The 27,384-nt window shown below is 44.9% G+C and overlaps 1 protein-coding gene across 16 annotated transcripts; it reads right to left on the minus strand.

The window, feature by feature from the left end:
- Positions 1 to 1,409: 1,409 nt before the first annotated feature.
- On the minus strand, positions 1,410 to 27,312 carry LOC112879786. Of its 16 annotated transcripts, none has more exons than XR_003226172.1 (14): positions 26,537 to 26,556; positions 26,318 to 26,439; positions 25,852 to 25,944; positions 25,701 to 25,740; positions 25,547 to 25,611; positions 25,036 to 25,113; positions 24,854 to 24,944; positions 23,882 to 24,281; positions 23,140 to 23,793; positions 22,567 to 22,688; positions 22,306 to 22,423; positions 4,356 to 7,307; positions 2,507 to 4,051; positions 1,410 to 2,426 (listed from the first exon to the last, which is right to left on the minus strand). XR_003226172.1 is itself a non-coding variant. In XM_025944187.1 (11 exons), the coding sequence occupies exons 1-8, from the start codon at positions 26,808 to 26,810 to the stop codon at positions 24,875 to 24,877; spliced, it is 810 nt and encodes a 269-aa protein (XP_025799972.1). In that variant the 5' UTR covers positions 26,811 to 27,312; the 3' UTR covers positions 22,442 to 22,688; positions 23,140 to 23,793; positions 23,882 to 24,281; positions 24,854 to 24,874. The 16 variants fall into 16 exon arrangements, 3 of the variants coding, with proteins under 3 accessions (XP_025799972.1, XP_025799974.1, XP_025799973.1); XR_003226169.1 differs by having other exon boundaries at positions 23,140 to 23,253; positions 23,717 to 23,793; positions 25,547 to 25,740; XR_003226164.1 differs by having other exon boundaries at positions 4,356 to 6,515; positions 7,212 to 7,307; positions 25,547 to 25,740.
- Between the last annotated feature and the right edge of the window lie 72 nt (positions 27,313 to 27,384).

Raw genomic sequence — 27,384 nt, forward strand, 5'->3', positions numbered from 1 at the left:
ACCGTTTGAATCTTGTTGTTGGAAAAATGGAGCTGAACAAAAATAAGATCCACGAAAGCTATCCTTTGAAGATTTTTTTTCAAAAATGTAAAAAAAGCTTTTAGTTGCAATTCGTGCAAAATGAGTTCCAACTAATCACGATAACCAGTTACAATCAGTTTAATACGAGTTGTTATCATAGTGCGATATTGCACATAACCAATTGTAACATTCTTTATACAATTACACAATTATAGTTGCTCGTGGATTACTATTTAGTTGCAACTTAGTTTGTTATGCAGGTGCTACATAGAAACTAGTTTGGTGCAGGAAAACAATTGCAACTCACGGTAGACACAAAATTGCAACATAGTTCAACATGCCGTCACAATTGGTAGCACATGTCAGCAAACGTGGACTCACTTATTAATGAATCAAGTTGCTTATGCTCATTTATTGTTGACGGTATGGACATACCTTGGTTGCAACACTAGAAAACAGTAGTAGATTGTAGCACTGGCCTGGTTGCAACTCTGGGTGCACACTAGTCCAATTGTGATTGGAACACTAAATGAATTACAATTAGGACCAGTAAGCCGATTGCAAGGTACAAACTAGTTACAACTTATCGGACAGTGAACCAGTTGTAAATGAGCACTGATTGAGTTGTTGCAACTGGGGGTGCAGTCTAGTTACTATCGGCTTATTGGTCTAGTTGCACATGGACCAATTACAACTTTGGAAAATAAGTCAGTTGCAAGGTACATACCTAGTTGCAAAAAATGGACCATTAAACCAAGAGTTGCAACTTAACACTATTGCTAAATATTATATTTATATATTTTCTTACAATCACAAATATATTTTATTGTAAATCATTGGACAAAATAATCACTAAGATGTTTGTTTATCTCTAGCGCAGTTGCAACTTAACACTATATATATATATTCATTACCAACTTAACACTATTGCTAAAAGTTATATTTATATATTTTCTTACAATCATAGATATATTTTATTGTAAATCATTGGACAGAATAATCATTAAGATGTTTGTTTATCTCTAGCGTGGTTGCAACTCATATATTTGCTTTTTAATAATATGTTGCAACTCCATATATTTTAGAGTTGCAACTGAACTGCTTCTAGTGTTGCAACTGGAGGTGGCGCAAATGTGACCTACAGTGAGCATAGGCACAAAATAGCAATATACTATATATACTAAGTTCGTGCGTGTGCATTGCCATGGATAAAACTACTTGTTGTTGAATATAAAAACCTTGGAAATGTATTTACATTTAGACAAGTTTGATGAGTTGTGTGGAAATTCAGTTAAGTATAATCATATATTATATTTCTAAGAATAGGTCCGTACCCATTTCCTTATGAGCATCAATTTTCATCATATAAAATATTTGTAAATTACATGCAAACAACAAAGACATACTCTTTGATATAAAAATATTCATGCACCATGCATGTTTATATCCCAAAGTACACAAACAAATAGTTAGATACGTGATACAATATAATAAAAGTATAAAATCGTGCAACTCTATCACTTTTCCTCTCTCGCTTTTCCACTCTCTCCCTACTTTCGCCTTCCCATGACCACCTCTATTTTTTACCTCCTACTGCCCCAATCGCTTGCCATAGCTCCGCGTTGGCTAGTTGTCAGAAACAACCTCCTTGCCTCCCATTGCTCCACATTGGCGTGATGTCAGCCGTACATTGAATGAACTCATTATTATCTGCTAAAGAGCAAACATGACTTTTAATCATAAGAGCATTGATAAAAGGAAAATGCAACAAAAGAAAACTTACCTGACAAGCAACCATTGTCTAATAATCCTGATCATAGTTTTCATTTATAAAGAAAGAGAAAAGAACACTAAATGACTTTTGTACAAAGTGCAAACTTTACAGATAAGCACTAATATGGCTATACTGACGTAGACCATCCCTGAATTTTATTGATGAGCACCAATACAACTATACTGACAAAGACATCCTTGATGACAATAATAGTGACTTAAGAAGGTCGATGTCTTATCAACAGATTATCTCAGCTAGAATATATACAACTCAAGAAAAAAATTCATGTTAGAATATAACTGAACTCTAGCAACATGACACAATTATTTTTATGTTCTTTCTGATTCTATCACGTTTTCAAATAGAAGAGTAAATTGAGGGTCTAATTTGCAACCACTCGACATTCTCCTAATAAGAGTAGAAACATCCGCACAACATAGCTGTCACAAGAGCATAGAAGCATTATTCAAATTTTTGTTCTACAGATAGGGGTTGTATCAGTAGAAATGCTCTTAGAGCTGCACCCAGAGCACGGTTGCCTAGACCATTTTTGAAATGTGATCTGGACTCGACAAACTGGTTTACCAACATATAGTCCTCACACAAAAGGGAAGATTCGTCAAGTTAATTCCTGCAAGAGAAATATCAATTAAAACGCCAACCACACCTTTTTCTATTTGTGATTCTGTGGGCTGTACACTTAGGGGTTACCTAGAGAGCAAGGTCCATCGAAGAATCAATCTTGAAGATAATATAACCTTTCATTCCATGAGATCTCTTAATAGAAATATATCATCTATCGATACCCATAAGAGCTGATAGCAAATCATCTATAACCAAAAGCTCCTGCATTGCAATTATAGCAGTAATATTGTGTGAAAGCTACATAAGTTCAGCTATTTCTAATAACAATAATAAAATAGCTAGATATCAAGCACCACGAAAGAGGAAGGTTATTTCAAGGTAAATCAATCTCGTTGCAGATCAATGGAGGGAGTTGCCGCTTGCTGTTGTGCCTTCACTCTTGAGCAAATAAAATTGGATAGGGATATGGATAAGATAAACAATATGAGAATAATATGAGAATAGCATCCACTTTGCAACATGTAACTAGAGATGGCCAAGGATACAAATGCATTTCAAGCTTGGATGCTCCATTATATGATGCTAGAAGTAGTAATGAAAATGAAATGCCACAGCATGGACACGGATTAGAGAAAGCAAGAGGCAGCCACATGATGATGGCAAAAAAAGAAAGAAAAGGAGTGAAATCCTTCCAAATATATCCAATCTCTGCGACAAGCTCCAACAGTAATAAGCACTTGTCAGCCTAGAGGTTGATATTTAAATTGCAGTAGTAGACAGAGATCACTAACAAGTTTTCTAATAGAGACTACACAAAAATATAAGACAAAGATATACTCAAAACACCTTGATTGAGAGCAAACAAAGTTCAAAAACCTACAGTTTATGGAGCAGGTTAGGGTATAAGAGAATTCTCTAGATCTTTGCTGAAAGAAAACAAACAGTAGGAAAATTCTCATGTTTATGCAGGTGCTTAATCAGAATACTATGGAAAAATAGTTGATATGCAGGGTCAAGCACACACCAGAGCTGGGCAAGTTCATACATGGATTGCATTGAGAGAGCTTCGTTGACATCTCTAATCCAACTCTGATGTGATTATCCATCCCTCACCGTTCAAACGTTTCTTGCTGACTGCCTAATGCGCTTGTACAGGTTTAGCACAAGAGCCTGAACTGCTTAGCTTTGCACCCGATTCTCTCGGGGATTGTTCATTGTAAAGGCCCAAAAAATTGAAACACTACAACCTACAGCCAACCATGATATAATATCAAACGATATAATAAATTAGTGAACAATCCAATACCAGAGCAAAAAAATCTCTTGCAGGAAAAGGGCATTCCAAGCAGGACAATGGTGTTCTTGGTCATGAATCTACGCTGTCAATTACTCGGAGGTTCACTGGAGGACTTTTTGAAACATAAATTGTTGTTCTAACTCGGTGAATATCATCTCACCTGTGAGAATAATCATTAGCCCGTTCCAACCTAACATCCTGACTCAAAAGCACCATGGTTGGATATGGAAGGAGCTCAGTCGTGGAGGGATTCGTACAACACACACACCAGCGACGAAGCTATGGATCCACCGCAAGCTCCCGCATCCACCAAGCATCCTGGATCTGCACCATGGCCGCCATCTTTGCCATTGTCCGCGCTCCGCAACAGACACCTGTGCATATATGTCTAGGAATAGTTGATTAACTTTTTAGCATAAATAACAATTGCTCTAATAGTGCTTAAGCATCTGACATAATTCAGCCAGTGATTAACTTGGCAGACGATAAACCAAATAAAATTACGGAGAGGACCTATATAACTTAATTAGCTTTACATGTTAAATGACCAAGAAATAATTTGAAATAGATAAGCCACATGCTCCAGAATTTCATAAAAAAAATATTTCAAACTGCGAACATGAAAGTTAGGCATCAACGAGAACAAACATAAGCTTTTTTTTCATGTAACAGAGTGACCTGAGAGCATTGAACACTGCTGACTGTTTTCTTTGATCCATTCCACCATCGCTGAAGCAGAATTTGCAAGAATTATCTTGTTTGGCATCTATCTTGACTCCATCATCAGCTAGACAGTACAATCAAGAATGAATCCAGCCTGGTCTCTATCAGGATCACGTGACATCAACTAAAAGAAAGAAATAAAATGGCAAAATAGGCAAAATCATCCCCGAACTCTTGGCAAAGGGTCAAGTTCGTCCCCGTACTTTTCCGCGGGCCAATTTAGTCCTCAAACTATAGTTCTTCGCTTCAGTTACGTCCTTCAGAGGAGTTGGACGTCCACGCCGTTAGCGAACGCGTGACGCACAATACCAAAAGACTTGTTTGCCCTTGTTCTATCGATAACCCCTCCCACAGGGCTGCAGCCCTCCATCTTATCCGCTAAGGCTGCCGCCGCCACTGTGAGCTGGGAGGGGTTCCTAGAGCCAGCGCCGACGGCCAGAAGCCACTCTTCTCGGCCCGCCGGCCCTCCATCCTCGACACTGAGGGGGAGAAGGCGAAGCTGGCCGCAAGTGATTCAAATAGCAGGACGACTATGATTTGGAAGCGTGCAACCAGGTTGTAGACAAGGATCCACAGCCTTGTGAAGAGAGGACGAGGAGGGCAGGAACTGCCTGCAGGAGGTAAGCCGATGGATGGGTGTCTTGGCCACCTTAAAGATTTGAATATCCCATATGGTGCTGATGGATGGGTGTTCCTTAAAGACAAACAGAAGGGTTTGCTGAAGGCAATTGACCAGTACTTTCCAATGGCTGGGCATCGAATGTTCGCATGGCACATTTATGCAAACTGGAGAAAAAAGCATAGGTTACAGGAGTATCAAAAGAGATTTTGGAAGATTGCAAAGCCATGTAATGAGATGATGTCCAATCATTACAAGAATAAGTTGGCAGCAAAAACACCTAAAGGATGGAATGATTTGCAAAAACAAGATCAAGTACATTGGTGCCGGGCTTGGTTCAAGGTTGGGTCCAATTGTGAGTCAGTTGATAACAATGTCAGTGAATCTTTCAACAGCTGGATTATAGACGCAAGATTTAAACCTATCATAGCCATGTTGGAGGACATACGTATCATGGTGACTAGAAGGATTCAAGAGAACTGGAGTAATGGTGAGAGATGGACAATGGCTATATGCCCCAACATTCTCAGGAAGGTAAATAAGATAAGGCATGCAACTCAGTATTGTCATGTCTTATGGAATGGTGCTTCTGGTTTTGAAGTGAGGGACAAAAAATGGAGGTTCACAGTTGATCTAGGACAGAAGACATGTTCCTGCAGATATTGGCAAGCGTTAGGTATCCCATGTCGACATGCTTGTGCTGCCCTGTTCACAATGTCAGATGAGCCTAACAATTATGTAAATGCATGTTTCTCCATTGACCAATACAAGACAACTTACCAGCATGTCCTGCCACCAGTAGAGCATGAGTTTGCATGGCCTGTATCTCCAAATCCTAGACCGTTACCTCCTAGAGTGAAGAAGATGCCAGGTCGACCACAAACAAAAAGGAGGATGGATCCTTCAGAACGAGTGAACTTGAGTACTAAGTCCTCCAGAGTTGGAGTTAAGATTAGATGCGGACGTTGCCAAGGCACTGGACACAACTCTAAGACATGCTCTGTGGAACTGGTGTCTACACATTTCATCTTTTTTAGATTTATGTTTTCTTTTTCTCAATAAGAGTGACATGCTTCTAACTATTTCCCTTTACTGTGCACCAGCAGAACTCGACATCAGGCAATAATCCTGACCATTCTCATGGACCATCTTCTTCTCACAATAATAATGCTCCATTGGCCATTGAACCAGCAACATCTAAAGGAAAGGGCCCAGCTGCATCTTCGAGCACAAAGTCAACTAAGAGAAAGGCAATTGAGGGCTATGGATTGTATTATAGTGAACGAACTGGTACATCATTTATTCAGGTTAGTAAATGGTAACTGTGATCAATCTCTATGCCTTATTCCATTAAATTGATCTAACTTCAATTGTTTTGCAGACTGGTAAAAAGAGTAGATTGGTGTCCTTTGGGATGTCCAACTCTAAAGCTAAAGCCTCTGCTGTTGGTAATGCCTCTGTTGTCATTGAGACAAGTGCAGGCCATCCCACCTCATCTGCAAAAGCAACCATCAATGTTACAGGCGGCCGTGCAATTGCAAAGATTAAATCTACTTCAGCTGCACGAGGAGGACAGAAAAAATCAGGATAGCATCCTGTATTATCTGAGAAGATCATGTAGTGACTTTCAATTTGTAATGGCTTTTGTTTGAACATGAGACATTTGTTTTATTATCCGCGACTTTGAACATGATACATTGAGTCAAGGGCTGCGGCCCTGAGCGGGAGCTACCAGCACTATATCGATGTATTGTTCGCCTGCCATTTCATCAGACTGGACTCAGCTGATGACTGCGCCTCGAACCGGAGCACGCTGACGGCCTGCCTGATGGTGGGGCGCAGGCTGCGGTCCGGGTACGCGCACCAGAGCCCGACGAGCAGGGCACACGCCAGTTCGATAGAATAAGGCAAACAGATCTTTTGGTATTGTGCGTCATGCGTTCGCGGACGGCGTGGACGTCCAACTCCTCTGAAGGATCTAACTGAAGCGAAGAACTATAGTTCGAGGACTAAATTAGCCTGCGGAAAAGTACGGGGATGAACTTGACCCTTTACCAGGAGTTCGGGGACGATTTTGCCTATTTTGCCAAATAAAATCATCAACACCCTTAGCCGGGGTGGATGTGTATGTTATTCCTCTCAATCTTGTTCCATCGCCAAATAAAAAAATGCTGAACAACAGTAACACAAACCATAGAGAAGAGAAAACATGTCACCAAGATCACCAATCCACCAAGGAAATTAGTTGAATGCAATACCCTGTTCGGATGCCCTGTTTAGTTGGCAACCTGCAAATAGACAAGAAAGGCACTATCAATGCAGAAATAAATAGTGCAAATATTATACCTGAATTTGAAAAGAATATCACAAGGAAAATCTTGCCTGCTGTTCACCAACATCAACCAATCTGTTATTTTTGCAATCCAGTGATTATCAAAGCCTATTCCCAAATCTAAATTCTAAAATTCTAAACCAGGCAAAGTAGACAGAGTACCTATGATTAGCAACGATATTGTACCAGAGATTGTTTCTCTCTTTCATAGCATTTAATCTACAGAAGCAATAATGGAAAAGAAAATACCTTTAGCAACTCTATGGCATTTGTAGAGACTGTTCTGTTCTATCTGCAACCTTAAGGTAACTTCTAATCCATCCCTCATCTTTCTAATTCCCACAACTAATAGCCATCAAAACATACAATTTCAAGGGCAAAAGATGATTTTGCTACTCATTTAGTGTTTCGCGAAGAAATTCAAGCATCACGTACTCTCATCTCTTTGCTTCTTGGTGTCCAGCAGCAGCAGGAAGTAAACAGATTAGAGAGCAGGAAAAGGGGACACACGGCCAATGTCAGAGAGGGGAGACACACCATGAATCTTCTAAGAACGGAAGGGAGTGAAGGAAAAATTTGGATTTCATCCGAAACAGAAAACAACGTTAGGATGGATTGCTTACTAGTGTGGAGGGAGGAAGAAACCAATCACCATCAACGGAGACGACCATACTGACATCAGCTCGCTCCTTCTCCTTGTCGCCGCGCCTTGCTCCAGGACCGAGGACAAAGGGGCCCAGGCGCCCAGCTATCACCGCATGATCCGTGGATCAAGGGTTGGAGCTTGGACGCGGGTTCGATAATGTGCGGGGGCTGTTGAACAACCGGACAGGGATGGCTGGATGGCGCGACAGCAGCAGCTCTGGGGGATGGGGACGGCTGGAGCGCGGGGGCGCACGGCGAGATGGGGATAGCTAGAGCGCAAGGGTCAGCGTGATCTCCGGGGGGCAGCTATGCCATGCTACAGCCTATTGGAGAGCTGGCAGCAGCGTCGAATGGCACATCGGAGTCGTTCGCTCTTGCTCACGATGGATTCTTATGCCAAAGCACAGGGCTGGAGGAGGACAGGTCGCGGCGGCGCAATGTAGGGGGCGGTGCAATGGCAAACAAGGGCACCTCGTGTCACGAACCAAAAATTTAAAGCACGAGATTTAAAATTAAACAAATCATCATGAGCATCATCCAAGCATTATGGAGCATCATATGCACTTAATTACATGTGACCCTTCATTTTCTTGTGAGAATTATGTATAAGTTGTGAAGTAAGTTTAAATTTTGCTATATGACTATGCCCCCAAATATTTTATTCAAATACTAGATTTCAAATGGTGATTTGTGGATATTTTTGTGCAATTTTTGAATGCCTAACCCGAGCCATAAAATTCTTGGAAAGTTTGAAAACTGCAATGTTGTTTGAATTTTTGTGAACAATCCATAACAGATTTTTGAACTCTTGTTGTTGCATTGTGTTCTTGATGATTTAATCTAGCTTCCATAAAATTTTGGGGATTTTTGGAGCCCGGGAAGTGCACGTTTTTGAATTTGTGAGTTGAACCGTTGCTTGTTTTCTCTCCCTTTCCTCCCGGCCCCACCTGTCTGTCTCACTCCCCTCTCCCCCGCGCGCCTGGGCCCGCCCGTCAGCCACCCTCTCCGCGCCGCCCGCGCCTCTGCGCCTGCCCGTTGGGCGCCCGCGCGGCGCGGCACGCCGGCGGCCGCTGTGCCGTCCAGCGTGGCCGCCGCCCCCTCGTGTCCCGCGCGCCGCGCCTCTTCTCCTCCCCCGAGCCGCCGTTTCCTTTTCCTCCTTCCCCATTCAAACCACGCGCCCCCCTGCCCCTTCCTCTCCCTCCACTCCGAGCCGCCGCCGCCGCAATCCGCCGCCGCCGCTCCACCTCCGCCCAATCCCGCGCGCCGCGCCTCTTCTCCTCCCCCGAGCCGCCGTTTCCTTTTCCTCCTTCCCCATTCAAACCACGCGCCCCCCCTGCCCCTTCCTCTCCCTCCACTCCGAGCCGCCGCGCCGCGTGCGCGCGCGTTCGCGCGCGGGCCGCGCCGCGGGCGCGTGCTGGCGCCCCCCCCGTGGCGGGTCAAGGCCGCGGCCGGCCTTGACTCCGCTTGGGCCGCGCGCTGGCCGCCTGGGCCCACCCGTCGGTGCCCAGGGGTGCTAGATCCGGGTGGATCTAGCACCGGCCGCCTCGTTCTCCCCCGTTATCATTTCATGTGATTTTGTAATTTGCGTAGAAATTGCTGTAGATCTCCAAAAATTGTGAAAATTGTTTTGTTTGAATCCTCTGTAATAGATCTACTTAGATAAATTAAGTTCATGCATGTTAGAGTTCTGTATTTTAAGTTATAAATTATTCTTGTTAAACTAAGTTAATCCTTAATCTTATCTTGTGGAGCTCTAAAAATGTCAAACTAAAGTTTGTTATATTCCCTGTCAAATGCTCTTTCTCATAGTGCAAGTGGTGTATATGTTCCAGTACTGTTTGATAGGTTTTTAATGTGTTTTTAGTTTTGCTGCCTGCAATCTTATAAAATGAATATCTTTTGATAGAAAATTGATAAAATGGTAAAACCACTTCTGTTATCCTTTTTATCATGTCTTGTACCTCTGGTAATTTTATTAGGATTTTTGAAAATGTTTTGCATGGTTTGTAAGATTTATCTTAAGTTTAGTGGCTGAAAATTGTAAATATCATAAGTAATTCTGCAAATAAGTTTTTGATGCGAACTCAACTCTTATGAGTTTATTTTGATATCCTCTGGGTGCAGAAATTAAATCATGAATTGTTCTTGTTAATTTGTTGCATGAGCGAGTTTGCCTTCGGGCTTAGAATTTAAATTAGTAATCGATCTTGTATTACCCTAATGATATTGCTTTCGCGTAGATGTGACTTTTTCTTCTATGGTTATATCATTGCATATCATCTCATTTTCACATCATTGGCATCATCCTAATGCATACATTTCATTCATGCATTTTAGTGACCGAGACGCCGGAGGACGTATCCGTTGAGCCCGCCGAGTTCGTTGAGACCGAGCCGGGAGCCGAGTGTGTGGTCGAGCAAGAAGAGAACCAAGGCAAGCAGCTAAGCATGATTCCTTGACCTATTTAACTTGCTTAAATTTAGTTACTTCACTTGGGTATCTATGCTTATGATAATTACTTATCTATTGCATCGTTGGTCCTATTTTCATGCAATGTCCTCCCTTGATTTGTATATCCATGTCCTTGGCACACGTAGCTAGTTGCAACTTAATTAACTAAATGCTTAGTTGTGCTTAGAGTTGGTATATATCTTGTAGGGAAAGTTGGAATAGAATCACTTGTTTCACCACCTTTGTTCATCTTGATCATGTTATCCGGTATAGGGTTGTTGGTTGGATCGGTCTAGTTGGAAGTGGGTTTTTGGGGTTTGAGCGGAAGGTAGGGCCTAGAGAAAGGAGTCTCGGAGGCTTAGTCCGCTCGAACCGATTAAGGACCGTCCGTGGATGACCTTGGAAATTGAGCACTTATCGTACTACCACATATCCATTCATGGGGTGGATAAACCAAATACCCTCTAGTTTTAATCGTTGATGCACGTTCCTAGATGCGTGGCCGTGGGGCTTTGTAGAGAGCCTTAGGGGTGTCCCCGGTGGACCTAGGTAACTCTCCGCGCAAGTTAGGCGTGATGTTCAACGGTTAGAACTCGTCGGGAAAGGTTGACGCGAGTACCCCCTCACCCCACGTGATCGGTTGGGAGAGTCGCATGGTCCTTGTGTCGTGTGGGTAAAGTTGTACACCCTTGCAAGGTTAATGAATCAATTCGAATTGCCGCGCTCTCGGTTATGAGCAAGCTCAAGTTTCGACGAATTCTTCGTAGTGTATCAATCTTGGTCGCATGTGGTTTATGATGCTTATGTCACCTCTTATAGTTGGTCAATGTTTAATTAAAAATTGTGTGGTGGGTTGGGCAAGATAATTAAAATGCTAGGATGCTAGAATAGGTTTGGTTAGTAAGTTCATGCTTATGCTAACAACTTAACCCTAAAGCTTTCTTGTGAGCCCTCATTTGCATACTCCTTGTTTATATATTCGCGTAAGTCTTGCGAGTACCTTTGTACTCATGTTGCTATATTTCTTAACTAAGTTGCAGGTGAGCCGGAAGTGGTGTTTGGCCATTTCTACCCCGCCGAACCCGGCGCGGGCGAGGAATAGGTCGATATGGTCAATGGCGTCCTTGAGCAAGACGCCATTATTATTATTATTATCGTTATCTTTCCGCTGCGCATAGTTTTTGGGATATCATGTTGAACATTAAACTTTATGGTTTTTATATCTCCTATGTTATTTGTGAGCCCGAGGCTTGTATCCCTTTTCGCACCTTAAGAGACTTGGAACCTTTCTTTATGTTAAATTTGTAATGAGTAATGGCTTAACCTTGTATTAAAATTGCTCTTTGTGGATCAATGGTGATATACGAGCTTGTGACGGTATGTGCATATGCGTGATTCTGGGCATATGTTGGAGCGCATACCGGGACTACCGGGTTTAATGTTATTTTCGGCGAAAGGCCAAGTTGGTTCTGAGTAGTTCAGATGTGGGTTAACCCGTAGCGCGCCATTGGTGCGAGTGCGTGTTAGCTCTCATCTTTACGATAAAGACCGACGGTTTCGCTTAAAATGATATTAAATTGGGCGGTTCTCACAGCGGGTATCAGAGCCCAGGTTCCACAAAGTGAACTTAAAAGTTTGCTAAAAAGGGGTTGAGAGCGAAATAAAATTGAATACTTGCATTAATATTTATTTTTTCTAAAATTTGAACTTAAGGATTGATTGCTAACTTTCTCCCTTTGTCTTAGAGCTATTATTCTCTCTAATGCTTCACCTGTCAATTAAATATGCTTAATTTCTTATGTTTTATTGAATGGATGGCTACTTTGATCATGGCGACTCGCGCTCCGGACACGATCGGGTTCCCGGCGATCCTCAACGAGATGTTGAGGAGCTCGCACTACTTTTTCCAGCCCGAGTATGAGGTCTATGCTCGCGGCTGTGGTGTTGGTTTGGTGGACTACATGGCGAGCCTCCACCTTGAGCCAAGGTGGATGGTGGGAGCTGTGAGGTACAACTTCCGCGCCTGTGGTACCTCCGTGCAGATGGTGATTCAAGAGGTGGCACGTGAAGCCATCGCCCGTCTTCGTCACGAGCACCGTGAGCTTTGGGAGGCTCCGTTCACCTACCTTCCGGTGCGGGGACCGGAGGATCCCATCGCTCATGTTGTCTCGCCTCCGATGGGACCGTACACTTTGGAGACATGCATGGCGGACACCATTTCCGCCTACGAGATGGCGCACCGGAGTTTGGTATGGGAGTTGGAGGAGACAAGGAGTCGTCTCGTCCGCCTCCAATACCAAGTGGAGCCGTACCTTCGTTCGATGAAGTTGCCAAGGAAGATCATGGACGGCTGGGCGCGGAGCACGCCGCATGAGGAAGCTCCTCCGTCGCACCGCTTTCCGCATGTGGTGGGTACTTGGGCCGAGACGCGGGGTTCTTACAATCCCATTACGATGGGGTTGCCCGTGCGTCGGTTCCGCATGGTGCCCGCCACCCGTGCGAGTCTCTTGGGGTTTCCGGAGCCTTTTGACCCATGATGGCTTATCGACTAAAGAGAGGGAAAGACGCCCATTAGTCCAAGTGCTAGTAGGAGGGACGTGGCACTTGGGGTAATGTGGTTGTAAGGTGGAACTAAGCGCTAGAACGTTAAGACGCGCTCATTTTGTGATGGTTAAACTCTTTTGGATGCTTGTGAGTTAAGGACAAGTTAATTGCATGATTATGGTTATGCCTCGATGTGTTACTAGTATTTTAATTATGTGAGTTATTTGAATGTTTTCATACGTGCTCCCTTAAGAGTTATATATGAGCCCTATATTATCATGTGGAAACGATGTGAGGTGACGACATATTGCACTCATATGTTGCATGCATGCACGCATACGCAAATAACAAATATAAATCATGTGGGTGACCGTTTTCCGTTTTTCTTGCTCTCTAAATCTGCCACTTTATTATATTTTCTTTGATAAGTTACCGTTCGAATCTCGATCTTAAGTCAAGTCATTATCTACGCCTTGTCATTCCGTTGTTCTCCTTGAGATTATCATTTCTTCCTCGGCCGCTAACTTATCTTAAATTCTTGCTAGGATGAATTTGCGTTCGGGAACCGGCGCGAACCGCGGGAACGGTTCGGGTGGGAATAACAATAACAACAACAACAACAACAACAACAACAACAACAACAACAACAACAACAACAACAACAACGATCTTCCCGGACCTCCCGTCCACCCCACTTTCGCGGATGTGCTTGCCCAACAAACTCAACTACTTGGGCAATTGGTCAATCACATCGGCAACTTGGGCAACATTGGAGTTCAAGCTCCTAGGGAGGAGCCGCAAGTAAACAAGTTTGGGGATTTCTTCCGCACCAACCCACCAATCTTCCGTGGCTCCAAGGACCCTCTTGACGCGGATTTTTGGCTTCACGTCATTGAAGAAAAGCTTAATCTCATCCAATGTGATGAGCATGATAAGGTCTTATTCGCCGCTCACCAACTCCACGATGCCCCGGGGGCTTGGTGGCGTAATTGGAAGGCTTCTCAACCCGCCAATCACCGTTTCACGTGGGAAGGATTCCGGACGGCTTTTCGCTCCTTCCATATTCCTAAAGGTATCATCGACATCAAGAAAAAGGAATTCCTCAATCTCACCCAAGGCCATCGGGATGTAATGGCTTATGTCAATGCCTTCAACACTTTATCACAATATGCACCCGATGAAGTGTCCTCCGATGCCAAGAAGCGGGAGAGGTTCTATGACGGCCTCTCGGAAGAGCTACAAGACAAGCTATCCACCACCAAGTTTGATGATTTCAACGACTTGGTGAACATTGCTATCCGCGCCGAGCACAAGATGAAGAGACTCGAAGCTAAGCACAAGCGTCCCGCTCCTACTTCGGCGGGTGGTAGCTCATCTCGCCCACGTGTGGGGCCACCTCCCCCACCGCGCGCGCCGGGTGCGCAACCACCGCGCCCGATGTGGGTGGTACGTCATCCTCAACCACCTCAAGGACAACCCCCAAGGCCGGCCAATGCCTTTTGGAACAACCCAAGCGGCGCTCCAAGGGGTCCGTGCTACAATTGTGGTGGCACGGGTCACATCTCCAAGAATTGTCCTTCACCAAGGCAAGGCGGCACCTCCAATGCACCAAGACCAAACAACCCTCCACCGCAAGCCCCACGCCAAGGAGCCAAGCCATCGCAAGCTCCTAAGCGTGGCCGTCTCAACTACACCACCGCGGAAGAGGTTCCGGACGATGCCGAAGTGCTCATGGGTACGCTTCTTATAAACTCCCATCCCGCCCTCGTTCTTTTCGATTCCGGAGCAACCCTTTCCTTCATTAACAAGAAGTTCATGATGCTTAGCAAACTCCAAATGCAAACCCTACCACGACCTTACCACATAGAATCACCGGGTGGGGAAATCATCTCTAAGCACTTTGTAGATAAGGTCCCAATTCTTATTGAGGGAGCCACTTTTCGAGCAAATCTTCTCATTCTAGATAAGCTAGGCTTAGATGTAATTCTTGGGATGAATTGGTTGGGAAAACATGATGGGGTTATCAAATGTGGGCCACGCACCATCGATCTCTTGCACCCCTCCGGGGATAGGGTTCTCCTCTCCCTCGCCACAAAGAAAGCTTGTCTCTATTCCTTGGCGGGTACCGAAACCACGGCGTTGGAAGATATTCCCGTGGTTTGCGAGTATCCGGATGTCTTTCCGGAAGAATTACCGGGCATGCCTCCCGATCGTGAGGTGGAGTTCGTTATTGAGTTAATGCCCGGGACGGCTCCCATTTCCAAACGTCCCTACCGTATGCCACCTAATGAGCTAAGAGAATTGAAAGAGCAACTCAAGGTCCTTTTGGATAAGGGTTTTATTCGTCCGAGCTCCTCTCCTTGGGGATGCCCGGCTCTCTTTGTGAAGAAGAAGGATGATAGTCTACGGATGTGCGTTGACTACCGTCCGTTGAATGAGGTCACCGTCAAGAACAAGTATCCTCTTCCTCGAATCGATATCTTGTTTGACCAATTATCGGGGGCTCGCTATTTCTCCAAGATTGATCTAAGATTGGGGTATCATCAAATTAAAATTCGTCAAGAGGATATTCCAAAACGGCTTTCTCTACTAGATATGGTCTCTATGAATACACCGTCATGTCCTTTGGCCTCACCAACGCCCCGGCATATTTCATGTACTTAATGAATAGTATCTTCATGGAGGAACTCGATATCTTCATGGTTATCTTTATTGATGATATTCTTATCTACTCGAAGACTCGGGATGATCATGCTCACCATATCCATGTTGTGTTACAAAAACTTCGGAAGCATCGTCTTTATGCTAAGTTTAGCAAGTGCGAGTTTTGGCTCGAGAAAGTATCCTTCCTTGGTCACATTCTTTCCAAGGATGGAGTCGCCGTCGATCCTAGCAAGGTGCAAGATGTCCTTGATTGGAAGCAACCTCGAAGCATCACCGATATTCGGAGTTTTCTTGGGCTTGCGGGATATTATCGCCGGTTCATAGAAAACTTCTCAAAAATTGCCAAGCCTATGACCGAATTGTTGAAAAATGGGGTCAAGTTTGAATGGTCTCAAGCTTGCGAAGAAGCCTTTCAAACTCTTAAGGATCGTCTTACTACCGCTCCCGTTCTAGCTCAACCAAATATTCACAAGAACTTCGATGTCTATTGTGACGCCTCGCGCGTCGGTCTTGGTTGTGTTCTTATGCAAGAAGGCCAAGTGGTGGCTTATGCCTCTCGTCAACTCAAGCGTCATGAAGAGAACTATCCAACCCATGATTTGGAGCTTGCGGCCGTGGTCCATGCTCTAAAGATTTGGCGTCACTATCTTCTTGGGAATCATTGCAATATCTACACCGATCACAAGAGTCTTAAATATATCTTCACCCAATCCGATCTCAACATGAGGCAACGTCGATGGCTTGAGTTAATCAAAGATTATGATCTTGAAGTTCACTATCATCCCGGCAAGGCGAATGTCGTTGCCGATGCACTAAGCCGCAAGGCTCAATGCAATTGTTTGACCTTGGGACCTCCTCTTCATACTCTTTGTGATGAATTCCGGAAACTTGAGTTAGGAATGGTCAAGGAAGGTCATCTCGGTGCTCTTATAATCAAGTCCGATCTATATGATCAAATTAAGGAAGCTCAAAGAAATAACAAAGGTATGGCCCGAATTCGTACACTCATGAAGGAGGGTAAAGCTCAATGTTTTTCTTATGACGATCAAGGGGTTCTATTCTTTGGGAAACGTGTTGTCGTGCCTAAGAATCACAACTTGAGGCGCTTAATTCTTGATGAGGCTCATAATTCTCAATTCTCGATTCACCCGGGTAGCACCAAAATGTTTCAAGATCTCAAGCAAAGGTTTTGGTGGACTCGCATGAAGCGGGAAATCGCTCGATATGTCGCCGAGTGCGATGTTTGCCAAAGGGTTAAAGCCGTGCATCTCAAACCGGCCGGTACCCTTCAACCTTTGCCTATTCCATCTTGGAAGTGGGAAAATATTGGAATGGACTTTATCACCGGGTTGCCGAAGACTATTCACGGGTATGATTCTATTTGGGTAATTGTTGACCGCTTAACCAAATCGGCTCATTTTCTTCCGGTCAAGACTACCTACCGAGCCAAGCAATATGCGGAATTGTATCTTACTCGCATTGTATGTCTTCATGGTGTTCCTAAAACAATTGTCTCCGATCGTGGTCCGCAATTTGTTGCCCACTTTTGGAGAAGTCTTCATGAAGCCATGGGAACCGACCTCACCTATAGTACCGCTTACCACCCTCAAACCGATGGCCAAACCGAGAGGGTGAATCAAATCCTTGAAGATATGTTACGGGCATGTGTTCTAGTATATGAGAAGAAGTGGGCCACTTGTTTGCCTTTTGCGGATTTCTCTTATAATAATAGCTATCAAGCAAGTATCAAGATGTCCCCCTTTGAAGCTCTTTATGGACGGCGTTGTAGAACGCCCATCAATTGGTCCGAATCCGGGGAAAGGCCTTTCTTTGGCCCGGATTTGGTGAAAGATGCCGAAGACCAAGTTAAGATCATTCGCGAAAATCTTCGCATTGCCCAATCCCGTCAAAAGCTATATGCCGATCGTCGCCGCCGTGAACTCCATTTCAAAGTCGGTGATTATGTCTATCTTAAGGTCTCTCCTTTCAAGGGTACTCGTCGCTTCCGGGTCAAGGGTAAATTGGCACCTCGTTTCGTCGGACCTTTCCAAGTCACAAAAAGGATTGGAATGGTGGCTTATCAATTGGATCTTCCCCAATCACTTTCCACCGTTCACAACGTGTTTCACATATCTCAATTGAAGAAATGCCTTCGTGTTCCTACCGACGCCATCGACCTTGAATCACTCGATCTTCAAGCGGGTCTTACCTACGAAGAGCATCCTATTGCCATCCTAGATCACGTTGAAAGGAAAGTAAAGCGAAGTATGGTGAAGTTTGTGAAAGTTCAATGGAGCAACCACTCCGAAGACGAAGCCACATGGGAACGCGAGGATCGTTTACGTCAAGACTACCCCGACTTCTTCTTCCAATGAGTGAGTCCTCAAGCTTCTCCCACCGCACCCAACCTTCTTTAAGAAGTTCATCCTTCTAGATATCTTATATGTGTACACAATCACCATCGAAGAGAAATTAAAGGTGTCCTACCGCTCCACACTACCCATGCCTTGCACATCCCTTCTTCGATGTTACCTTGTCTAGGTGAATATGGCCTTAATACACCCGAAGCTCGATCGTCTTTGGTCTACCAAATCTCGGGACGAGATTTTCTTAAGGGGGGGAGATTTGTCACGAACCAAAAATTTAAAGCACGAGATTTAAAATTAAACAAATCATCATGAGCATCATCCAAGCATTATGGAGCATCATATGCACTTAATTACATGTGACCCTTCATTTTCTTGTGAGAATTATGTATAAGTTGTGAAGTAAGTTTAAATTTTGCTATATGACTATGCCCCCAAATATTTTATTCAAATACTAGATTTCAAATGGTGATTTGTGGATATTTTTGTGCAATTTTTGAATGCCTAACCCGAGCCATAAAATTCTTGGAAAGTTTGAAAACTGCAATGTTGTTTGAATTTTTGTGAACAATCCATAACAGATTTTTGAACTCTTGTTGTTGCATTGTGTTCTTGATGATTTAATCTAGCTTCCATAAAATTTTGGGGATTTTTGGAGCCCGGGAAGTGCACGTTTTTGAATTTGTGAGTTGAACCGTTGCTTGTTTTCTCTCCCTTTCCTCCCGGCCCCACCTGTCTGTCTCACTCCCCTCTCCCCCGCGCGCCTGGGCCCGCCCGTCAGCCACCCTCTCCGCGCCGCCCGCGCCTCTGCGCCTGCCCGTTGGGCGCCCGCGCGGCGCGGCACGCCGGCGGCCGCTGTGCCGTCCAGCGTGGCCGCCGCCCCCTCGTGTCCCGCGCGCCGCGCCTCTTCTCCTCCCCCGAGCCGCCGTTTCCTTTTCCTCCTTCCCCATTCAAACCACGCGCCCCCCCTGCCCCTTCCTCTCCCTCCACTCCGAGCCGCCGCCGCCGCAATCCGCCGCCGCCGCTCCACCTCCGCCCAATCCCGCGCGCCGCGCCTCTTCTCCTCCCCCGAGCCGCCGTTTCCTTTTCCTCCTTCCCCATTCAAACCACGCGCCCCCCCTGCCCCTTCCTCTCCCTCCACTCCGAGCCGCCGCGCCGCGTGCGCGCGCGTTCGCGCGCGGGCCGCGCCGCGGGCGCGTGCTGGCGCCCCCCCCGTGGCGGGTCAAGGCCGCGGCCGGCCTTGACTCCGCTTGGGCCGCGCGCTGGCCGCCTGGGCCCACCCGTCGGTGCCCAGGGGTGCTAGATCCGGGTGGATCTAGCACCGGCCGCCTCGTTCTCCCCCGTTATCATTTCATGTGATTTTGTAATTTGCGTAGAAATTGCTGTAGATCTCCAAAAATTGTGAAAATTGTTTTGTTTGAATCCTCTGTAATAGATCTACTTAGATAAATTAAGTTCATGCATGTTAGAGTTCTGTATTTTAAGTTATAAATTATTCTTGTTAAACTAAGTTAATCCTTAATCTTATCTTGTGGAGCTCTAAAAATGTCAAACTAAAGTTTGTTATATTCCCTGTCAAATGCTCTTTCTCATAGTGCAAGTGGTGTATATGTTCCAGTACTGTTTGATAGGTTTTTAATGTGTTTTTAGTTTTGCTGCCTGCAATCTTATAAAATGAATATCTTTTGATAGAAAATTGATAAAATGGTAAAACCACTTCTGTTATCCTTTTTATCATGTCTTGTACCTCTGGTAATTTTATTAGGATTTTTGAAAATGTTTTGCATGGTTTGTAAGATTTATCTTAAGTTTAGTGGCTGAAAATTGTAAATATCATAAGTAATTCTGCAAATAAGTTTTTGATGCGAACTCAACTCTTATGAGTTTATTTTGATATCCTCTGGGTGCAGAAATTAAATCATGAATTGTTCTTGTTAATTTGTTGCATGAGCGAGTTTGCCTTCGGGCTTAGAATTTAAATTAGTAATCGATCTTGTATTACCCTAATGATATTGCTTTCGCGTAGATGTGACTTTTTCTTCTATGGTTATATCATTGCATATCATCTCATTTTCACATCATTGGCATCATCCTAATGCATACATTTCATTCATGCATTTTAGTGACCGAGACGCCGGAGGACGTATCCGTTGAGCCCGCCGAGTTCGTTGAGACCGAGCCGGGAGCCGAGTGTGTGGTCGAGCAAGAAGAGAACCAAGGCAAGCAGCTAAGCATGATTCCTTGACCTATTTAACTTGCTTAAATTTAGTTACTTCACTTGGGTATCTATGCTTATGATAATTACTTATCTATTGCATCGTTGGTCCTATTTTCATGCAATGTCCTCCCTTGATTTGTATATCCATGTCCTTGGCACACGTAGCTAGTTGCAACTTAATTAACTAAATGCTTAGTTGTGCTTAGAGTTGGTATATATCTTGTAGGGAAAGTTGGAATAGAATCACTTGTTTCACCACCTTTGTTCATCTTGATCATGTTATCCGGTGTAGGGTTGTTGGTTGGATCGGTCTAGTTGGAAGTGGGTTTTTGGGGTTTGAGCGGAAGGTAGGGCCTAGAGAAAGGAGTCTCGGAGGCTTAGTCCGCTCGAACCGATTAAGGACCGTCCGTGGATGACCTTGGAAATTGAGCACTTATCGTACTACCACATATCCATTCATGGGGTGGATAAACCAAATACCCTCTAGTTTTAATCGTTGATGCACGTTCCTAGATGCGTGGCCGTGGGGCTTTGTAGAGAGCCTTAGGGGTGTCCCCGGTGGACCTAGGTAACTCTCCGCGCAAGTTAGGCGTGATGTTCAACGGTTAGAACTCGTCGGGAAAGGTTGACGCGAGTACCCCCTCACCCCACGTGATCGGTTGGGAGAGTCGCATGGTCCTTGTGTCGTGTGGGTAAAGTTGTACACCCTTGCAAGGTTAATGAATCAATTCGAATTGCCGCGCTCTCGGTTATGAGCAAGCTCAAGTTTCGACGAATTCTTCGTAGTGTATCAATCTTGGTCGCATGTGGTTTATGATGCTTATGTCACCTCTTATAGTTGGTCAATGTTTAATTAAAAATTGTGTGGTGGGTTGGGCAAGATAATTAAAATGCTAGGATGCTAGAATAGGTTTGGTTAGTAAGTTCATGCTTATGCTAACAACTTAACCCTAAAGCTTTCTTGTGAGCCCTCATTTGCATACTCCTTGTTTATATATTCGCGTAAGTCTTGCGAGTACCTTTGTACTCATGTTGCTATATTTCTTAACTAAGTTGCAGGTGAGCCGGAAGTGGTGTTTGGCCATTTCTACCCCGCCGAACCCGGCGCGGGCGAGGAATAGGTCGATATGGTCAATGGCGTCCTTGAGCAAGACGCCATTATTATTATTATTATCGTTATCTTTCCGCTGCGCATAGTTTTTGGGATATCATGTTGAACATTAAACTTTATGGTTTTTATATCTCCTATGTTATTTGTGAGCCCGAGGCTTGTATCCCTTTTCGCACCTTAAGAGACTTGGAACCTTTCTTTATGTTAAATTTGTAATGAGTAATGGCTTAACCTTGTATTAAAATTGCTCTTTGTGGATCAATGGTGATATACGAGCTTGTGACGGTATGTGCATATGCGTGATTCTGGGCATATGTTGGAGCGCATACCGGGACTACCGGGTTTAATGTTATTTTCGGCGAAAGGCCAAGTTGGTTCTGAGTAGTTCAGATGTGGGTTAACCCGTAGCGCGCCATTGGTGCGAGTGCGTGTTAGCTCTCATCTTTACGATAAAGACCGACGGTTTCGCTTAAAATGATATTAAATTGGGCGGTTCTCACACCTCGCGGCGGCGGGATGGCGGACAGCGGCGCTGCGGAGCAAGGATGGCTGGATGACGCGATGGCGTCGACGAAGACCAGCTCGTGGGCTGTGGCGTCGCGAGGGGAGGGTGGGCGGGCGGCGGCAGCACGAGGTGGGCGAGGGGGAGGGTGTTGGGGCGGAGCGAGGGAGAGGGCGGTGGGGCAGAAGAGATGGGAACCGTCGGCTGGCGTGCGGGGTGGGAGGCAGGTTGGGGGAGGGGTTGGTAGGCTCAGATCGTACGAGGAGACAATCGGATAGCGTAGGATGAGAGTCGGCAGAATGACCAAAGAAGATGGGGTCAAGATCAAGGTCGCACCCAAAAAATTATCTTCCAATCGTTCTTTTAGTAGTACTAGTTCGTTCTTTTAGTAGTACTACGTTTGTGCCTGTGCGTTGTTACGAGGCAACATAAAAATTTGAAAATCTACCATACCTTCAAATCGCAATTATATACAACAAACCTATCTCATGCTGAGCAACTGATATTGGTTTGCTGTAGTTGGCTAAGCATTGGCTTAGCACATTGTCAGCCATAGATCAAGATTGCCAAGCTGCACAAACACACCATGGATGCAATCAATACTTGTCGAATAACCAAGAAATCAAATAGAATGATTTAATTCTTCGTTCTTGTTGTTCATGGTTGTGATAACAAAAGGAAAAGGCAGGGAGGTTAACAAAGACGCAATCACACAATAGAGTTCTCTCCCTGAACCAGAAGTATGGTGAACCGGTAGTGCCTCCATTAGCTGCCGGATTGACAGTGCAAACTGCTTGCGCCAGGTTCATTAGTATTCGCTCCCTTTGGGCCCTGACCTGCCATCAGAAGCAATTGACCAGGAAAGAACCATGTTTACATAAGAAATCAAGAAAAAACATGGGGGAATAAGGTAGATCAACATAGAGCCTGAAAAATACAGCATTGGGAATATTACTTTGAACACTTTACAACCATAGGTCCATACCCGTGCGTTGCTACGGGTGATTAAAAAATAAAATTCACTCATACAAGCATAGTCTAAAATTGATACAAGTAAGAAAAAAGGGACAAAGTCTAGCTCTTATACAAAAGTTTTAGATTTTTAAGATAGAGCCATGTATTTATTGTTGATGAGCTGCAAACTGAAGTTCTAAAATATATAAAGCACACTGATAGAAATTCCTTTACAACTTTCTTTTAAGAAATGACGTGCATGAGGGATCAAAGTATTTGCAAGATATTTTGAGGTAGCAAATTGATTAAGAACACAACCAAACACTCCCTTACAGTGAAACAATCCTTCAGAGCACAGCACTTGGCTTCAATCCCCATAGAAGTATGATGCGGAAAGAATAATCCTTCATGCTTCAGGGTGCTTTGGTATGCCAAGTAGTTAACCAGCTAAACCAATTGCTTAGATGAGACCAACAAGGCAATATTCTGTAAGTTCCTTTAGCAACAAGGCTATCACCATAATAGATAGTAGAAGGTAATAACGAACTTCCAAAATAATCGTATAGCACATTTACGTTAAAGTAACAATAGATAACTCATAGAGAATATTTGAATGAATTGGCAAGCCATATTATCAAGCTTTTCCATCAAAAAATGAATTAATATTGGCCTGTCCATAAGCATATAGCACAAAATTTCATGTTCGTATACATAAAACAAGCGTTAGTTACTTGCATGTCTTGTTGCCCGGTAGTTTTGCTACATAATCAGAATAATACCAGATGGCAAACATATGGACAAAATTGATTCCTATGAAACAAAACCTCCCCATAAAGACTTAACATTTAACAGCTTGTAATTTCTATCTTTTAGTCCTTTTTATTTTTGATGATCTAGTAAGTGTGCACACCTCAGAATCCCAAGCTGACCATGGACATTTCAGTGTTGCCCCCTTAGAATAAATCGCTTGTAGAACTTTTTATGAACCTGAATTCAGCAAAATCTTAAATGGCATTACTGTCCATGGGTGCATCAACAGTTCAAGAAAAACACAAATGTTTGTCAGCTATGTGACCTGCTTGTAGTCAAATTCAGCAGCATGGTTCTCCTTCAGTAGAATACCGGCTGAGAGCAGAGGTGCAGAGATCGCAGATAGAGTTGATGTATTCAGAAGTACAAGCACTGGAAACACAATTTTTATATGGAAGAGAAGCAAAAAAAAGTTCCCGCAAGCTTGGACAACTAAGATCAGCATGGCAATATTAGGAAATTGGGCAACTAAGCTCAGAACAAAAGATTAGCTGAAATTGAATTTGACAAAGAATTAAATTCAAAGTTCAGAAACATAAGCAAATCAAAGCAGTATACTTACATGTTACAACTGTTATGTATGTACTGACTTGAGAGCGATGCTGTCAAATTTTAACAAAAACTGATACTTTCGCACTACAGCACCAGGTCCTCCATATTACAGCCTACATTAGAGGGCACACTGTGATTCATCTTTCAATAAACACGAAACAAACTACAGCAAGCCACATCATTTACATACTATGGACATCACTAAAATGGGAAGTAGCAGCAAATTGCTAGGGACTTAGGGGAATAAAAGTAGATCAGTCAGCAAGTAATATCCAAGGAACTGAAGTTTTTGACAGCATCCAGAGAAAAACAGTAGCTAGAGCAAAGACCCTGCAAGAGATAGTATTGCACAAAAATAAGGGATAATGCTAAATAAATTTGGGAACCTCTAATGTAGAGCTAAACCAGTATTTTAATCTCAAAACCATTTTATTATGAGATTATAGAGTGCATGTAAATAGAGGGGAAATTAAGGTCACATATTCAAGTTTTGACTAATAGTCCATACAGCCATATGCAAATATAAGACCAAAACCACTTGGTGGCTGTCTACATCTCAGAAGAGAACACTTCACAGCTCATCACAACTGACAAGAACCAAACACCAAAAGTATTGCCATTTCTTGAACAGACTAAACTCGCCTAAATGGAAGGGACAATCAAACCTGACCAATCTAGTGCTCACCTCCTTTCGCTTCTCAGCACGCTATTCCAATCTGAAATTAAAGCCAGTAGCAGCACTCTTGCGAGCTGCTACATGGGGAGTATTCGTACTTCTGCAAAACAACACAGAATGACGACAATCATATTGATACCACGTGGAAGAATAAATAAGAGGCTATCACTCTATCATGAAGAATTTCTTACAATGTGGTGGAGCGCACATCATCGTCTGTTTCCCCTGGCTGCGCTTGTTTCAATGGTTTGGCAGCATTCTCATGTGACCTGATACCCAATATCAAGAGTTTCAGCAAAACGAAATGCCAAGCCTTTTGATAAAAATCATAAATTGATAACAGTTCTGATTAATCGATCTAGTAAGGCAACAACATTGATTGAATCATTTCTAACAAGCATCAGAAATGGGATCAATAGCAAATGTCCAGGCAACCGACAATAATGGTGCATTCTATTTAGAGACGATAACTGAAATTGCGACGCAAAAGGGGGAAAACGCACGCCCAAATCTGGATTAGTAGTGGTCCCGCACTTACACTAGGACTGCGGCAGTTACATCATTTGGCGCGGCCGAATCCACTGATTCAGACTGGGCAGGCTAAGTCAAAGAAAACCGGACCAAAGTCTTACCACAATGCAACTAAAAATAGACGAAAAAGATGCCAGCTTCAAGCAAGAGAAGTCAAGGAAGGATCTTTACCATCGACCGGCGAGCAACAGGCGTCCATGCCGGATTCACCTTCAGCTTCTTGTCCACCGCCCATCCTTCACGTAATTCAATCCCGCCCCCCACAATTGAGCAAACACGACAAACACGCTACCTCTATCCAACCGGAGAGCGAACCGAAACCAACCTGCCGCCGCCGCTGATCCTGATCCATTGGCCACGACCGTCTTCGCTTGCTTGCAGTTTTGCACCAGAAGACCATCTTCAACTCAAGTTATATAACAAATTCTATGACTCAGAAGTTGTACTATCTTATGAGAAGATGATGACTGTTGCACCTGAAGTTGTGTGTTGTTGCTTTCGCATCTAACGATTTGGAATGAACTGACGCCAAATTTTGCCTTTAAGAGGCCAACCCAGAGGTTATGCTACTGAAACAAATAAGACAATGAGTAGTTAAATATCCTTGCATTTTTTATGCATGTCGCAATAAGAATGCCCTAAGGTACTTAATGTTTTCTGAAAGTTCCATTTGCAAGTGCCTAAGATAGCGCATGTTTTCTGCAAGTTACATACACAGGTGCTTTTGATTTTTGTAGGTGGTTTGAGCAGAACTGCAACGTAACGCGCAGCAGTAATTACTGCAATATCTCCTTCAGTGTGGTCATAGAGATCTGGTGCGCGTCTAGGTGGACACTGCTGCAATCACCTAACAATAGCCCAAAGCCTGGGTACTTTCTATGCGCTAATTCACTACGAGCTCTAGTCTGTAACTGATTACTGACAGACTATGGTGCGACATACCATCTCGAGATGCAGCCGGCGCAGTAGCCTCTCCTGTCGCAGCTGGAACACCAAAGGACGGCCCCAACCTTGCGGCACTGGTGGCAACTCGTCATCCCCGTCGGGCCTCTCCCGACCAGCTCCTGCAATCACCGGCGCCCAATCAACACGAGCCCAGCAGCACAGTGAACCCAATTGAGCGCGGAGACGACCGTAGCACGAGGCAGCAACCAAACTCACCGCCGCGGTTTGCGTGCCGGCAGCATTGCCCAGGGGCAGGCCATCGTACGCCGCCGAGCCCCTCGACGCCGGCGCCGGAGCCAGCTCCGCCACATACACCGCCTCCCAGGCGACCCTGGCGTAGACGGGCCCCGCGATCGCCATCGGCGGCGGCCTTCTTGGCGCCGCCGGCCAGCCCCCGCGCCGGGAACGAAGCGCTCTGCGACAGGACGCCGGGCCACTTCCCCTTGGCCACGGTGGCGGGTGCGGCGGGCACCCTGCCGTTCGGCAGCATCCCATTCCGCACAAATCAAAAAACCAAGAAAATCCGCACCAAGAAAGAGAGAGGATACCGGCGTCCGGATATTGCGGTTGGGCGGCCGGAGCCGATCGGATTGGGCGCGGAATTTCCCCAATCTGGTGGGGGCGGGAGGGATTGGAAATAGGGGGAAGGTGAGAGGTCTTTCTACCTCCTCGAGCGAGCTTCCCTGAGCTGCGCGGCGGCGGCGGCGGCGTGGGGATGACGCTGGGCGATGGATAGGTGGAGCCGCGGTGGCGGGCGGGGTCGCATTCGTGGCTCGGTCGCGACGGTGATGGCGAGGGTTAGGGCGCCGGCGATCGCAGGAGGAGATGAGCGTTCGAGTGGATCGGGCGCGACGGCCTCGGCGAGGGCGCCGGCGGTAGAGCGATCACGGCGGGGTCGCGGGGAGGTGGTGTCGCGAGGGTGTGGCGCGTCGCGAGGGGGGAGGCGGGTGTCGCCAGGGGGGGAGGCGGCGTCGGGGGGAGGCGCGGTCGCGTGGGGCGGCGGACGGGTTGGTGGATCGGACGTGGACGATGGACGCACGGATTGAAGCGTTTCGATCGGACGG

This window comes from Panicum hallii, chromosome 2, assembly GCF_002211085.1.
Source record: "Panicum hallii strain FIL2 chromosome 2, PHallii_v3.1, whole genome shotgun sequence".
Taxonomy (NCBI): Eukaryota; Viridiplantae; Streptophyta; class Magnoliopsida; order Poales; family Poaceae; genus Panicum; species Panicum hallii.